This window comes from Corvus hawaiiensis, chromosome 9, assembly GCF_020740725.1.
Source record: "Corvus hawaiiensis isolate bCorHaw1 chromosome 9, bCorHaw1.pri.cur, whole genome shotgun sequence".
In the NCBI taxonomy this organism is placed as follows: Eukaryota; Metazoa; Chordata; class Aves; order Passeriformes; family Corvidae; genus Corvus; species Corvus hawaiiensis.
The window spans coordinates 17,064,044-17,076,742 of record NC_063221.1 but is presented as its reverse complement, the minus strand read 5'-3'; the positions used below and the strand labels follow the sequence as shown (position 1 = coordinate 17,076,742).

The following is a 12,699-nucleotide window of genomic DNA, read 5'->3' as shown; positions in this document are numbered from 1 at the left end:
GGGAAGGCATACCAGAAGCTGCACCTCTACCATACGTATTCAAACAGTGAGATGAAGCTGCTCACTGAAACAGATAACCCACTAAGCACAGGATTTGCCAGACTGTTCTCAGTGGTGGCATCCTGAGGCTGGTCACCTGGGAAATCCTCTTTTTAAGGACATTATCCTGAGGGACCAGCTCCAGTTCCTTTTTCTCACTCCATATTCATCAAGAGCAGAGCAGCTGAACAATTGAACCAAATTCTGGTAATAGGTGTTTTACCCTAATCACATGTGAAACGACTCATTAGATGTTGGCTAAGCTGCCCACCCTAGATGTACCCACACGATGCTGTGCAAATTCAGAGGCAGATGTTGTCCTGCATGTTTTTAGAATGACACCACCCATGAGGACACCTGTGCTTGGTATGGAGGGAAGTGAGAGGTATTTGCACATGCATGTCAAGCTGGAGAAAAGGCCACTTGAATTTACATGGGGGTGTAACAGTGTACAAATCCCTGCATGCCTGCTCCAAGGTTTAGGAGAGAGATACATGTCAAACAGCTGGAAATCTACCTAGAAACCATGTGTGCACAGCCTTATTCTAGGTATCTCTGTCTCATATTTTACATAGATGATGTATACACCACGCCACCACAGAGAAACGCCCACTTCATGTATACTGCAGAAAGGAAGAATGAAAAAGAAAATATTACTCGCATTCTGCACATCTTCTTCACTGTCTAGATCCACTAGTTGTATTTTTGTTTGCTTTCTGAAATAGCAGAAAATTAGGAGGGAGTTTGTGACAAAAAGCTAAATAAATATTTAATGTATCAGCACCTGTCATATAGTTTTTGTGCACCACCACTATCGATTTCTTGGTAGTTCTCCTTCCCTACCCAACTTCATTAAAGAATAAAAGTAAAGTAATAAGTCATTTCACACTCTGTCTGACCATTATACGATAATAGCAAGATTTCACGCAAGGGTACAACATTATGCCCATCTGCAATCACAGTCTCTTTGCAAAAATCTCAATTCACACTTCACATGCAGCTAACCTTGTTACCATTCCCTTCCTAAACCCATCAGTCTTGCAGCTGCACGTCTTCACAGCCCAACATCTTAAAATTCATCACTTTGACACCCTCGCATCCCTACAGGTCAAACTAAAGACACCAACCAAGAATAATTAAGGGGTACCCCAGATGTTTAGTTTACTTCTAGCCAGCCTTTCCCAGAACTGGGTGCAGTTCTCTGTTCATATGCTAAAGATCCATGGACGGTGCTTGTTTTAAGGGAACAAGATCTCCAACAAATTTCAGAGCTCTCTCCCCCTCTATTCTTTTTTTTAATTCTTTTCTTTTTTTTTTTTTACAAGTATAGCTCTTTGTAGTTGGAATTTGAACAAGAAGTGTGATAATGAGTAGGTTCAGGGAAGGAAAGGTGTTATCTCATTAAGGTAATTACTAGGACATCCCCACCATTACCTCGGTTTGAAAATGTGGCAATTAAAGCGCCCTACATGGGCTCTCAGAGACGAGGGAACCAGACAGTCTCGGACAACTTTGGTGTGCCCGGGCCGGAAGGGAGGGGAGCGCCGGTCCCGCGGGCCAGGGCCCGGTGCAGCGGGGGGGACGCCGGGAGCCGCCGCGACGGCGACCTGCGGCTGTGCCCCGGGCTGAGCGCGGCTCCCGCCGGGGAGGGCGCGGCGGGGGAGCCCCGGGGGTCCCGTCGCGCCCCGCATCCATCGCTGCCAGCGCAAAGTGCCTCGCTTGGGTTCCTTTGAAATCCGCAAATTTTAAGGACCGGCGTTTGTGCGCTTCCATTAATAGAAGCGACTTGTGAAAAATAGGGCATATGAATATGGAAAGGCAGTTTTAATGCGATGGGCGCTTGGCTGGACCTGCTCTCCGGCTGGAAACACGGAGAGACAGGCACAGGCTCCGGCTGCCCCACGGCCCTTGAACGGCTGCAGCAGCCCAAGGGAGGAACGAAGTTCAAGGCTTTCATGAAACGGGGGCACGGGGGAGCTGCGCCTTCGGGGGTCTCCCGTCCGCCCACCCCCGCTCACCCCCGGTGAGTCTCCGTCCCCATCAGTTGTGCCCCTCCAGGGATCGCGGAGGTCATTTCGATGCTCTCCCCGAAATAGAGCAGGCTGTTGCTCCCACGGGACGAGGGCACAGGGCCGCCTCGGTAGGCTAGGTTCCCTGTACCCCCGTTTTCTCGCAAACGAGCTCCCAGATAAACCGGCTGCTCGGGAAGAAACCCGGTGGTATCACCGGCGGGAAATGTGAGCTCAGCAGCAAGACAGAACAGAGGAGGGGGGAAATGTGTAATTCCAACCTGAAACGGTTATTCACCGGCCGTGCTCGCCACCTCTGGCCTGGGAATATTTCTTACATTATGAAGGCTTTTGCTCTTTCCACCGGTGAGTTCAGCCTAGCTGCACTCACTCTATGCTCTGGACTTGAGCCGAGGTTTCCGAGGGCTGCAGTAAGGACTTTGGGTGACTTACAACGCATTTGCACAGAAACGTGGGGTGAATTTGGAGGAAGGTAAACTCTGGAAAGGCAGAAAATAACAAAAGTTAAAAATCCACCCTCACAAGAAACACTAAAACCTTCAGGAGCAATAGCCGAGCCCCGGAGCGCCTATACAGCGTTACATGCGGGCGGTGTGTTAAACGCAACCGGAGTAACCGGCACAGCAGAGAATTCCGCTCGGTGCTGCTGACTAGTTCCCAGCGGCTGAGCCGGACTCACTTGTCCGGCTAGGAAAGAGGATTAAGCTCCGGAGCACCCCTCGGAGTGTCGCAGGCAGTGCTCGTCCCCGTACCCCAGCCCAGTGGAGTCGCCCTTCTCGCTTTCTGCTCTAACGATGGCCAAGATAATCCCCCGAGAGGGTAAAGTAATTAAACATGATCCTGCTGCTGCATCCCGCAAGAGAGCCCACCAGCCAGGGGCAGCGGTGCAGCGTACCCACTGCTCTGCTGCCGGGAGGGCCGAGCCTAGAACCGGAGCTCAACGAGCCACTGAAACCTGTCTGAGCATAGCAGAGGTTCCTCGAATGAGCCTCCCGTGCCCTGCCCACCTGCAAAACACATAGCACGGCCCAGAAGAAACAAACGAAAGGGGAACCGGGCAGAGGGTGTCGAAAGGGTCTTCTGGGTCCCACGGCTGACATGCCGGTGTAAATCCGGAGCGACACGACACGGGAGAAGGGGAGCTGCCCTGTCCCGTTTTTAACCCCGGCTGCCGGTGCGCGGGAAACCCTCAAACACTCCGCACAAAGCCCTCGGGACTCAGCCCGCGCTCAGGGCCGAAGGGCCAGGCCCGGGCTAGGACAGGGGCTCTCTCCCAGGGGCAGAGTGGCGGGGAGGCGAACCAGGCAGCGCTTCGGCAGCAGGAGACAGTGCCAGCCTCCTCCATCTTCACTATCGCCCTTCGGCAAGCGCCGGAGAAGGCGGCTGCGGGGTCCTGGAGGACGGGAGACTCCCGTGCCGCCCGACGTCCCAAGGCCGTGCGCTCCCGCGGGGCGGGACGCTGGGTGCCGGCCGGCCCGTCCGCACCTCCCGGAGCTGTCCGTGGTGCTGAGGGCGGGCGGGGCCGCAGCCGCCCGGCGCGGCGCAGGTCTCCCCGCGGCGGGAGCCGCCCCGCTCCTTGCAGGCCACTGTCCCGCACGGGGAGAGCACTCACTCCCGGCCACCCCGCGGGCTGCCGCGGTCCCTCGCGTCCAGACAGCTCTGCTACAGCCTCACGGACTGTTTCCATGCTCAGCGCACCAGCAGCCAGGTCTTTTCCAGCGGGTGCGGGTATTCCCCGCTGTTTAAGGCTGACAGAGCCCGTCCTGTTCGTCTGGCAGTAGAAGAATTTGGTTGTTTGTTCACAACCACTTCCAGGGCCGAGAGCAGGTCCTGGCCCAGGCAAGGGCAAAGGCTGGAGAGGGACCAGGACTGCGGCAATTCAGTAGCTCGGCACCACTTCTGAGGCGGCCACGGCGAAAGCAGCTGTCCGGGAAGGGAAAGGGGAGAAACCCGACCGGCGCGGCCGCGAAGGCAGAGCGGCCAACGGCGCCGAGCTGCGAGCGGTGCCTGCCCCGCGCCGTGCCGTTCACCGCGCTGCACCAGGCGGCGGGAGACGGCCCCATGCATCCCGGCCCGGCGCCCGGCTCTTTGTCCTTCCTCAGCGCGCTGTAATGCGGGCCCGCGTGCCGGGGCTTTTAAAGAAGCAACGAAGCCTGTTCCTACAAGGTTGCAGCCGGGCGACCCGGCCGCGCAATTTCGGGGCAGCCTGACCTTGGGTCGGCTCTATCCCGGAGCGAACGGAGACCGGGACAAACGAAGAGCTTACGTTTCCAGCCCTACTTCCCACGTGGAGAAAGGAAGAGTGAAAGAGAGCGATTCTTGCTCCAAACCTCCTCCCGTTCACATGCACTTTTCAGTTGGGTCTAGAAATACGTTTTAGTGGAGGTAGCGGTTCCTCGCCCCCCTCCTCCGGCAGCCCCTGGTTTAAACACCATCCGACACGGCACCGGCAGCCCCCAGCCCCGCCTCACTCCTCTCTCTCTCGCGTCTGCTGCCATTCCCAAAGCCCCGATGGGCACCCCGCGGCAGGCCCTGCTCGTGAGGGGGCCACTCATCTATTTTGCATGAACTTTCCTTCCTTGTTCTCTCTACTTTTCAGCGAGTTTATGCAGTCAACACCGACCCATCGAGAACAACGAGCTGGGACTAGCTTTTCCAGCTAGGTCTCTCCTCCTTTCGGAAAGATTTGTTGCTTAGACTAAGGAAAAGGCCCTAACGAGTCCAGATTTCCTACCTCCTTCCCTAGCCCGCATCAGATGGGTTTCCCGGGAAAATCTCGGTGGCGATGCGGGGCGGACGGACTGCTCTGGCCACTGAGGGACCTGCTTCCGGTTCGTTCCTGTGGGGGGTATTTGGGGGCCACGGCGAAGGCGCGGGGAATACTCAGCAGCCGCCGCAACACGGGCAAAAACCGGAGTGGGCGTTCCCGACCCGCTCCCCTTTTGTTAGATCAAGGCAAAGGTCAATATGGTTTTAACGCGAATTTATTAGCACAGAAATCAGCAAGCCGCTCGCTAATTAGCAAAGCCCAAATAAACGTGCCCGGAGGCTTCTCTTTTCCTTTTTTCGGTTTGGTTTTTTTTTTTTTTTCCTTCTATCTTAATAAAAAGGGGACCCACGAGCAAAAATAGAAAGAAAAAAAAAAAAAGAGAGAGAAGCGCCAAACCCTCAGAGGAGAGGATAATATGGGACTTTATGAATGTTTTATAGGTAATTGCTGTATAACTTTCTAATTTCGCAGGGGGCTGTTCACCTCCAAAGGCTGGGGACAGAGCCGTCCCCCGAGTCCAGCGGAGGGTCACAGCCCCCAGTCCCTGCTCGCGCCCCCTCTGCCCCCGCGGGACGGCCGGGCGGCCCACGCCGGCATGGGGAAGGGAGGCGCTCGGCAGGGAAGCTGCCTGCCAGGGGAAGGCGTGGGGGCGGAGGGGGGAACGGGCACACACAGCATAAAGTTCAAAGGCTGGCAGGGCTCGAGAGCTCCGTGTCCGCCGGGACCCCTCCGCCCTCCCCGCCTGTTTCCCCTCGTTACTCACCCCGACCGCCGGCGCTCGCTGCCTGTCCCAGCTCCGTGCAGAGACAGCTGCCGGGCCGGGGCCACATCCCCAAACCCTGCACGGCCCCGTCGCACCCGTCCCAAGGGGCCAGAACTTCTACCCGCTGCCGCCCTGCCCAGGTGCTTAAAATAACAGCAAGGGGCTCGACACCTGCGGGGGATTTGATTTTCCTTTAAAATACAGATAGGGAAAAACAGCGCCTGTAAAGAAACAACGAGCCTAAAATTCAAAATATATTCAATATAACATTCAAAATAAAAAAGTGGCATCTGCCTTTTCTAATCCGAATTTCTTGAGTTCTCGTCACGGGGAAATTAGCTACCTTGAATTTTCGCGTTTGTTAAAAAAAGATAAAGTTTATTTCTTTTCTTTTCTTTTTTGTTCGTTTTTTCCCTGTGATTTTTCAGTCACCAAAAAAAAAAAAAAATCTATATTTTGTCATCTAAGCGTTTATTTTACTGAATCCAAAAAGACATGAAAAGGGATAGAGAAGAACCACATTCGTTCGTTTTAAACTAACGTATAGAAGTGAAATTTTTTTCTCCTTTTTTGGACGACATATAATAAATATGATATAGCACTCAGCACTCGGTCTGTACAATTCTGTTCGCATTAGGGAGCATGCCACTTTTCAATAAGAAAAAAAAAAGGTAATGACAAAAATCAGTGCAAAGTTCTCCGTTCCCCCGGTCTTCTCCGCCGGTTGGGGGTCGAGGCGCTCTCATTCCCTCTGTCCTCCGCAGCCGTTAGTCTCTCCGGCGGGCTCCGGCTCCCTCTCCCTCTCCTCCTCCTCCACCCCCTCCGTAACACTCTCTCCCAGCTCCAAGTCCTGCCTCGCAGTAGCCGAGGTCGGCGGGTCGCCCCGCGGCTCTGCCCGCCTTCCCCCGCGTGTGGTCGTTTCACTTACGGGCTTGGCTCTGGGTTCACGGTTCAAGAGTCCCTGCTCTGACTGATCGCCTCCCTCGGTGGCCGGTGACTGCCTGCAGAATCTCCTGCCCCTCGGCTTCCCCTCGCTTCCTCCTCTGCGGTGCTGGGGCTTTTTTGGGGACGGGGAGGGGAAGGGCTCGTTGCGGGGACCGCGGTGCCGTTTCACCGGGGGTGCGGGGTGCCGGGCATGGGGTTGGCCAGGGGGTTGAGGGCCGGCTGCCCGCCGGGCCCCAGCCCGTGGATCAGCACCCGCGGCACCAGTGGCCGCTGGAGCTGGGGGTGCGGCGCGGGGGGAGTCCGATACATGCTGCTGTACATGGCTGCGGCCGCTGCGGCCGCCGTCGTGCTGTCCATGCTGCCCAGCAAGCTGGGGTGATAGAAATAGGGCGAGGGGAACATCCGCTGCAGCGCTGAGTAGTTCCCGGCCTCGGCCAGCAGCTCCAGGCCCACCGCCGTCTGTCGCTTCCACTTCGTCCTGCCGGGGGGAGCAAGAGACGGCTGCAGGGCGGGCGCCGCGATGGGGCACCCAGGCCGCTTTCGCGGGGTCCCGCGGGCGGCGACCCCCATCCCCTGCGCGGCCCCGCGCCACCGTGGCCCCGACGGGGCGCACTGGCCCCGTGGACCCGCATACGATGCGATCCTCCCGGCTCTGCTCGGTTTCCCCTCCGAGCCCCGCACCCCCCGACACATGCATACGGCGACTCCGGCCAAATTAATAACCGCGGTACACGGTTAGATCGCAACGCACTGACACTAATGGTTTGCGACAGAATTAGGGTGGCTGCAACCGTATGTAATGAGACAGAAAATTACGGCAGCGTTGACAGGGGCCGGACCTCCCAGCCCACCGCCGGGGAGGGCGCGGGGCAGCAGTCGGGAGCTCCCCGCACCACCCCGGGCTCCCACGGGCAGGAACCCAGCGGCGCAAGCCCGCCCCCGGCTCTCCGGGGAGACCCTGGGCCACCGCCCTGCCGGGGCCCGCCTTACCTCCGGTTCTGGTACCAGGTTTTGACCTGCGTGTCGGTGAGATTGAGGGCGGCGGCCAAGTCCATGCGGTCCTGCACGCTCAGGTACTTCTGCCGCTCGAAGCTGCGCTCCAGCTGGTTGAGCTGATGGTCGGAAAAGGCCGTCCGTGCCTTTCGAGGCTTCTTGGCCCGCACCGGCGGGCTGTCCCGGCTGCTGCTGATCTCCCGATCGCCCTCCTCCTTTGTCCCTGCGAGTGAGCCGAAGAGCGGTGAGGGCCGGCGGGACACCGGCTCGGCCCGCGCCCCGCCCCGCCGTGGTTACCGGGCCCCACCGCCCCCTCCCCGGGGGCCTCTCCGGGGCACGGGGGGAACGGTCAAGTATGGCGGGGGGTGGTGGCGGCGAGCCCGTCCGGGGAACAGCGGGATTCCCACTCTCCGTTTCCCAACTACAGGGCTTTCGTTATTTTCTCGCCCTCTCCCCCCGGCCCGAAACGCCGGGAAATCGATCTGTCAATCCGGCTCCACTCGGGCCGCAGTTTGTGGCGCTCCTTGATCTTCCCCGCAGGAAGAACAATAATCTCCCTAATTGACCCACTGGGGAGGTTGGTGCACACAAAAATGGCCAGACCAGACTGTACATCTGGTTTGGGCACTCGTATGCTAATGGTAAAAGAGCAAAATGAGCTGCACTCGCAGGCACCGCGCCGCTCTGAGCCCGGCGAAAATAGCTCAGTTGGGCAAAACTAGGAAATTTTGTCCCTTTGCCTGCCGGCTGCAGCGGGCTGCCTGTGGGGAGGACAGCTCCTCCGACACGGCAGGAAAATATCCCCTCTCCCTGCTTGCCCTTCCTCACTCTTTTCCTCCTTTCCCCTTCCCACGCACACATAGCTCTTTTCACTTCCGAACCCCTCACGGCGGGGGCTTCCCCATCAGCACGAAATGCCTAATTGAAAAAAAAATAATTGAAGATGGAGAAATAAACCTTCTATCCCGGCGCAGGGAAAACGCGAGGCTTTTGCCAAACGCACAAAGCCCTTACATCTCCCTACGCCGAGCGCCGGCCGAGTTGTTGTTGTTGATGTTATTATTATTATTTTATTTTTAATTAAAAGTTGGGTGGGTTGGTTTTTTTAATTTTTCGTTTATTTGGTATTGATGATTGCTAGGGAAGTAGAATTTTTTATCTTAATTTTAGATCGAATGAGCAAAAATGAAAAGGCTGAATGCACTAAGTGCAGCTGAGCCACCGGTTCTTAGAAAGCCAGAGAATCATTTATGTGCATTTGCATTAAAAATAAATACAGTCTGATTTCCCATGCGATCCCATTGCTCGGGCTATTTCCTTAAAAATGGGGAAGCCAAATTAAAAAAAAAAAAAAAAAAAAAGAGGAGGAAAGGCTAACAGATAATAAAATAAATAAATTTAAAAAAAAAAAAAAAGGCGATTTGATTTAATTTCATTTTCTACCGACCTTATCCCCGCGGTAGCGAGGATCACCGAGCGGCTCCGGCAGAGAGAGCGCTCCTACCGCAGATTTTCTCCCCGATTTTCGTTTCACCAATGCGGCCGAGCAGCGCGGCCCCGGTTGTACCGGCGGCCGAGCCGGTGCGGAGCTGGGCCGGGCCGTACTCACCGTGGCATTTGATGTCGCCCTGCGTGTCGTCGCGCTTGTCGAGCTTGGCTTTACCGTCCTCCTGCTCGAGTTTGGGCCTGAAGCTCTCCGGGGCCGCGCTGCCCTCCTGCTTGGGAGTGTGATGGGGAGAGGGGACGCTGGTACTGTAAGGTGCACACGCCGCTAGCGGTTTGCTGTCGCCCAAAATGTCCTTAATTAAAAAAGAAGAGGTGGAAGTCCTGGGGCCGGAGCTGGCCGAGCCCAGCTGGGGCGGCGGTGGCTGCGGGGGCGACGGCTGCAAACTCGGCGGCGGCGGCGGCGGGTGCGGGCCGAGGTGGAGGTGGTGCGGCGGCGGCGGGAGGCTTTCCGCCACCCCCAGGTGCGGCTCGGGGTGCTCCATGCTCACCGAGATGGGCGATGAGGGCGCCGTCCCCACCGTGTCGATTTCCGAGCAGGGGGACGGCGTGGCCTGGCTCCTAAAATCCGCCGACCGGCCGTCGCCATGGGGGCGAAAATCTCCGTTCATTACTCCGGGGCTGCCGGTGCTGCCACCCGACAGGATCGTATCTATCCCGAAGCTGGACCCGCTCGGCCCCTCCATGGCGGACCGCTCAGCGCCGCGTCCGCATCCCCGTGGGCGGCCGCGGGGGTCTCTCACCGGGAGTGGAGGAGAAGGGATGGGGGGCGGAACTGGGTTACCCCAACCCGCGCACCGGCGGCGCGGTCGACACTAACTCGGGGCCCCCGCCGAGCCCCACATCGCCGCCGGGCCGGTTCGCCGCTAACCAACTTTGTTGCGGGAAGTTGCGGGCGCGGAGCGGGGCGGACACCGGCCACTGCGGCGCGCCCGCCCGTGCCCACCGAGCTCCTCTCGGCGGCGGCGACTCCCCCCGTGACGTCACAGCCGCCGCGTCCCCCCCGCCGTTTATTATAAACCCGGGCTTTTGCCGCCGCCGCTGCCCGCCCCCATTGGCGGAGGGCCGAGAGGGGGCTGACGCAGCGCGGGCCGCAGCCAATCGCGGCCGGTGGCGGGGACGGACGCGGGAGGGGGGCGCGCCCCCGCTCCCTCCCGGGCCCGTCCCCGCCGCCGCCGCCGCCGCCGCCGCCTCGTCGGGCCTCGATTCCCCGGTCGCCGGATCGGATCCCCCGGAGAGTATCGTCCGGTGTTCCCGGTACGGTTCCCCGGCTGAATGTCAGAATAATGAGAAATGCCAGCGACGTATTAATCCTGATGAAGCGGCGTGTCAAGCTAATTAGAAGAGTAATTATAAGAGTGATAATTAATGATTTAGAGTTCTCCGAGTTGTATTTTAGTAGTAATTACAATTTCCATGGTCCTATGAAGCGCAGCCCGGCATCCCCCCTCCCGGCCTGCAGTAGTCCCTAGACCCGACTCGCCCCAAAAATATCATCCGCGACGGCAGACCTCGGGGGCACTGGGGAACGGGACACAGCAGTGGGAGCGCAGGGAATGATTAGGGCAGGATGACTGCAAGACGGATTTTTGGGGGGCTGGTGTTCAGCGACGGCACTAGGTACTGCGTTAGGTGTGGGGCCGCTGGCATCCCTGCTCCGCAAGACGGCTGTCCCGGTGATGGGAATCCACCGTCAGACTGGAGCAAGGAGCGGGGATGGAGGACACGAAGGTCCCTTCTAAAGACGCTCATCGTCCTGCCTGCCCCGTAACCGGGAGTGCCCCGTCCGGCCCTGCACAGTGCTGCTGTGGGGGTGTGGTGGCAGCGCGGGTGCGCCTCCACCACGCTTCCCACCGCGTTTTGTTTCCCGAGTAAACCGTCCTGCTCAGAGGGACGGAAGGGTGCGGGGAGCGCACGGGAAGCACAAAGGACGCGCGGGACCGTGTTCAGCCAGTAACTCGTTGCTGAAGATCGGATCCGACGTGAGACGACGCAGCCCCGGGACAGCGGCGCGGGATGAGAAGCTGCACCCCGACATGAGAGATGCGGATGTGCAGAGTGCCGCGGCCCTCGGCTCCGCTTCCGACAGCTTGGGGCCGGCCTTCCCTCGCGAGGAGCGGGGCGAGGAGTTTCTGTGTCCTTGCTGGTAAAAATCGAGGTGCTTCCTTGGGATTCACCGTTCACCGGTGCCGTACCCGAAGATCACCGGCCCTCTCTGGGTACCGCGGCGGGAGCTGGTCCCGGCCTCACTGCCGCACTTCGGAGAAGGTTTTTCGACGCCAGGGAAGCCGGCCCACGGGTAGCCTGTTGCCACCAAGCATCTCCCGCTCCATCCCAAGGGGCACACATCGCCGTCCGCCGCCCCACGGGCAGGCGGAGGCAGCTAGTTGTACGGTTTGCCGCCGGGCTTTAGGCACCGGTGCTGCGCCCGGAGGGCGGTGAGGGAGCAGAGGCGGCGGGCCCGAAAGAGGTGCAGGGCCGTCCTTGTCCGCTGGGCGGCGGTGGCGGCCGCCCCCGTTGTCCCCGACGGGCGCCCAGCGCGGACGGGGCCGGAGGCAACGTGGGCGCCGCAGCCCCAGTGCGAGCAGGGTTGGCAGCATGGCGGGGTGACCTCCTGTCAGCACGTTCCTACAGATCGGGGCATTTGAAGGAAGAAGAAAAAAAAAGGGGACAGAAGAAGAGGGGAAACTGAGGAGTAAACTGAAAAAACAGGAGAAAGGGAAAAATACTTAAATATCTGCAAGTGCACAGGAAGGTTTCCTGCAGCAGGGAAGCAGCCCGCGGCACCCGTGTTTATCTTGCTGTCTTGTTTTGAAATTTACCAAAACTATGTCCTAATTATCCCTGGGGGAATGCGGGATGCCGGGTAATATGTTACACTAGCATAATCCTTTAATTCACAATACATTTCCCCGTCCCGGAATCGGGATTTAGGGCTTAAAGTCATGTTCCTGAAGAGTGAACACCTTTCATTTCCTTCCTCTTATTTTTTAATCCTCGACTCCATTGTTCAGAAATATTTAGGCGAAAGCAGCGGCGAGTCCCGCCCTGGCCGGGGCAGCCCCTCTGCTCCCGACCGGGCTCCGCTGATCCCGGAGCTCCCGCAGCCTCAGCTTGGCCTGCTCCTCCGTGGTCACCGTCGGCCGGTTCGGATTCTCAGAGCGCAGGGGCATCTCACGCAAAAGGCCTTCCACCTCCAGCTGGCACCCTCTGCGGGTGAGGTGACCAGCCCCTTGTACTTTTTGAGGCCGGGGGTGGATCATGACAGCTGCCGCCCCGTGTCCCCTACGCCCCTGGCTGGGTGACCCCCCTTTCCCATCTATCCCACCCGTCTGACTGCGGGCAAAGCCACGGAGCTCCCCCTCCAATAAATCAGCAACAGCCGAATCAAAGCGATGAGCGGAGGTGCCACTCAGAGGAGTCGGACAGGGCCCCGCTCGTTAATTAGCAGGCAGCTAATTAGAGCGGCACTTAGAGCGCTAATCAATGGCCCGATGGAGGCTGGGAGCAGAGAGCGGCAGGGACGGGGTATCATGTGCCCGTCCGACAGCCGGTCCTTGCCTGGGGGGCGGTCCCGGCCGAGGCACCACGGACCGGCCCCAAGCTCTGGCCAGCGGGGTCCAGCAAGTGCTACCTTGGCCCTCAACGGGAAGCCC

At 58.7% G+C, this 12,699-nt stretch overlaps 1 protein-coding gene across 1 annotated transcript; it reads right to left on the bottom strand.

The window, feature by feature from the left end:
- Positions 1-5,035: 5,035 nt before the first annotated feature.
- Positions 5,036-10,002, bottom strand: BARHL2 (BarH like homeobox 2). The gene is made up of 3 exons (XM_048313542.1): positions 9,150-10,002; positions 7,538-7,763; positions 5,036-7,025 (listed from the first exon to the last, which is right to left on the bottom strand). Exons 1-3 carry the CDS (start codon positions 9,727-9,729, stop codon positions 6,713-6,715), a joined length of 1,119 nt encoding a protein of 372 aa, XP_048169499.1. The 5' UTR covers positions 9,730-10,002; the 3' UTR covers positions 5,036-6,712.
- Positions 10,003-12,699: the final 2,697 nt, after the last annotated feature.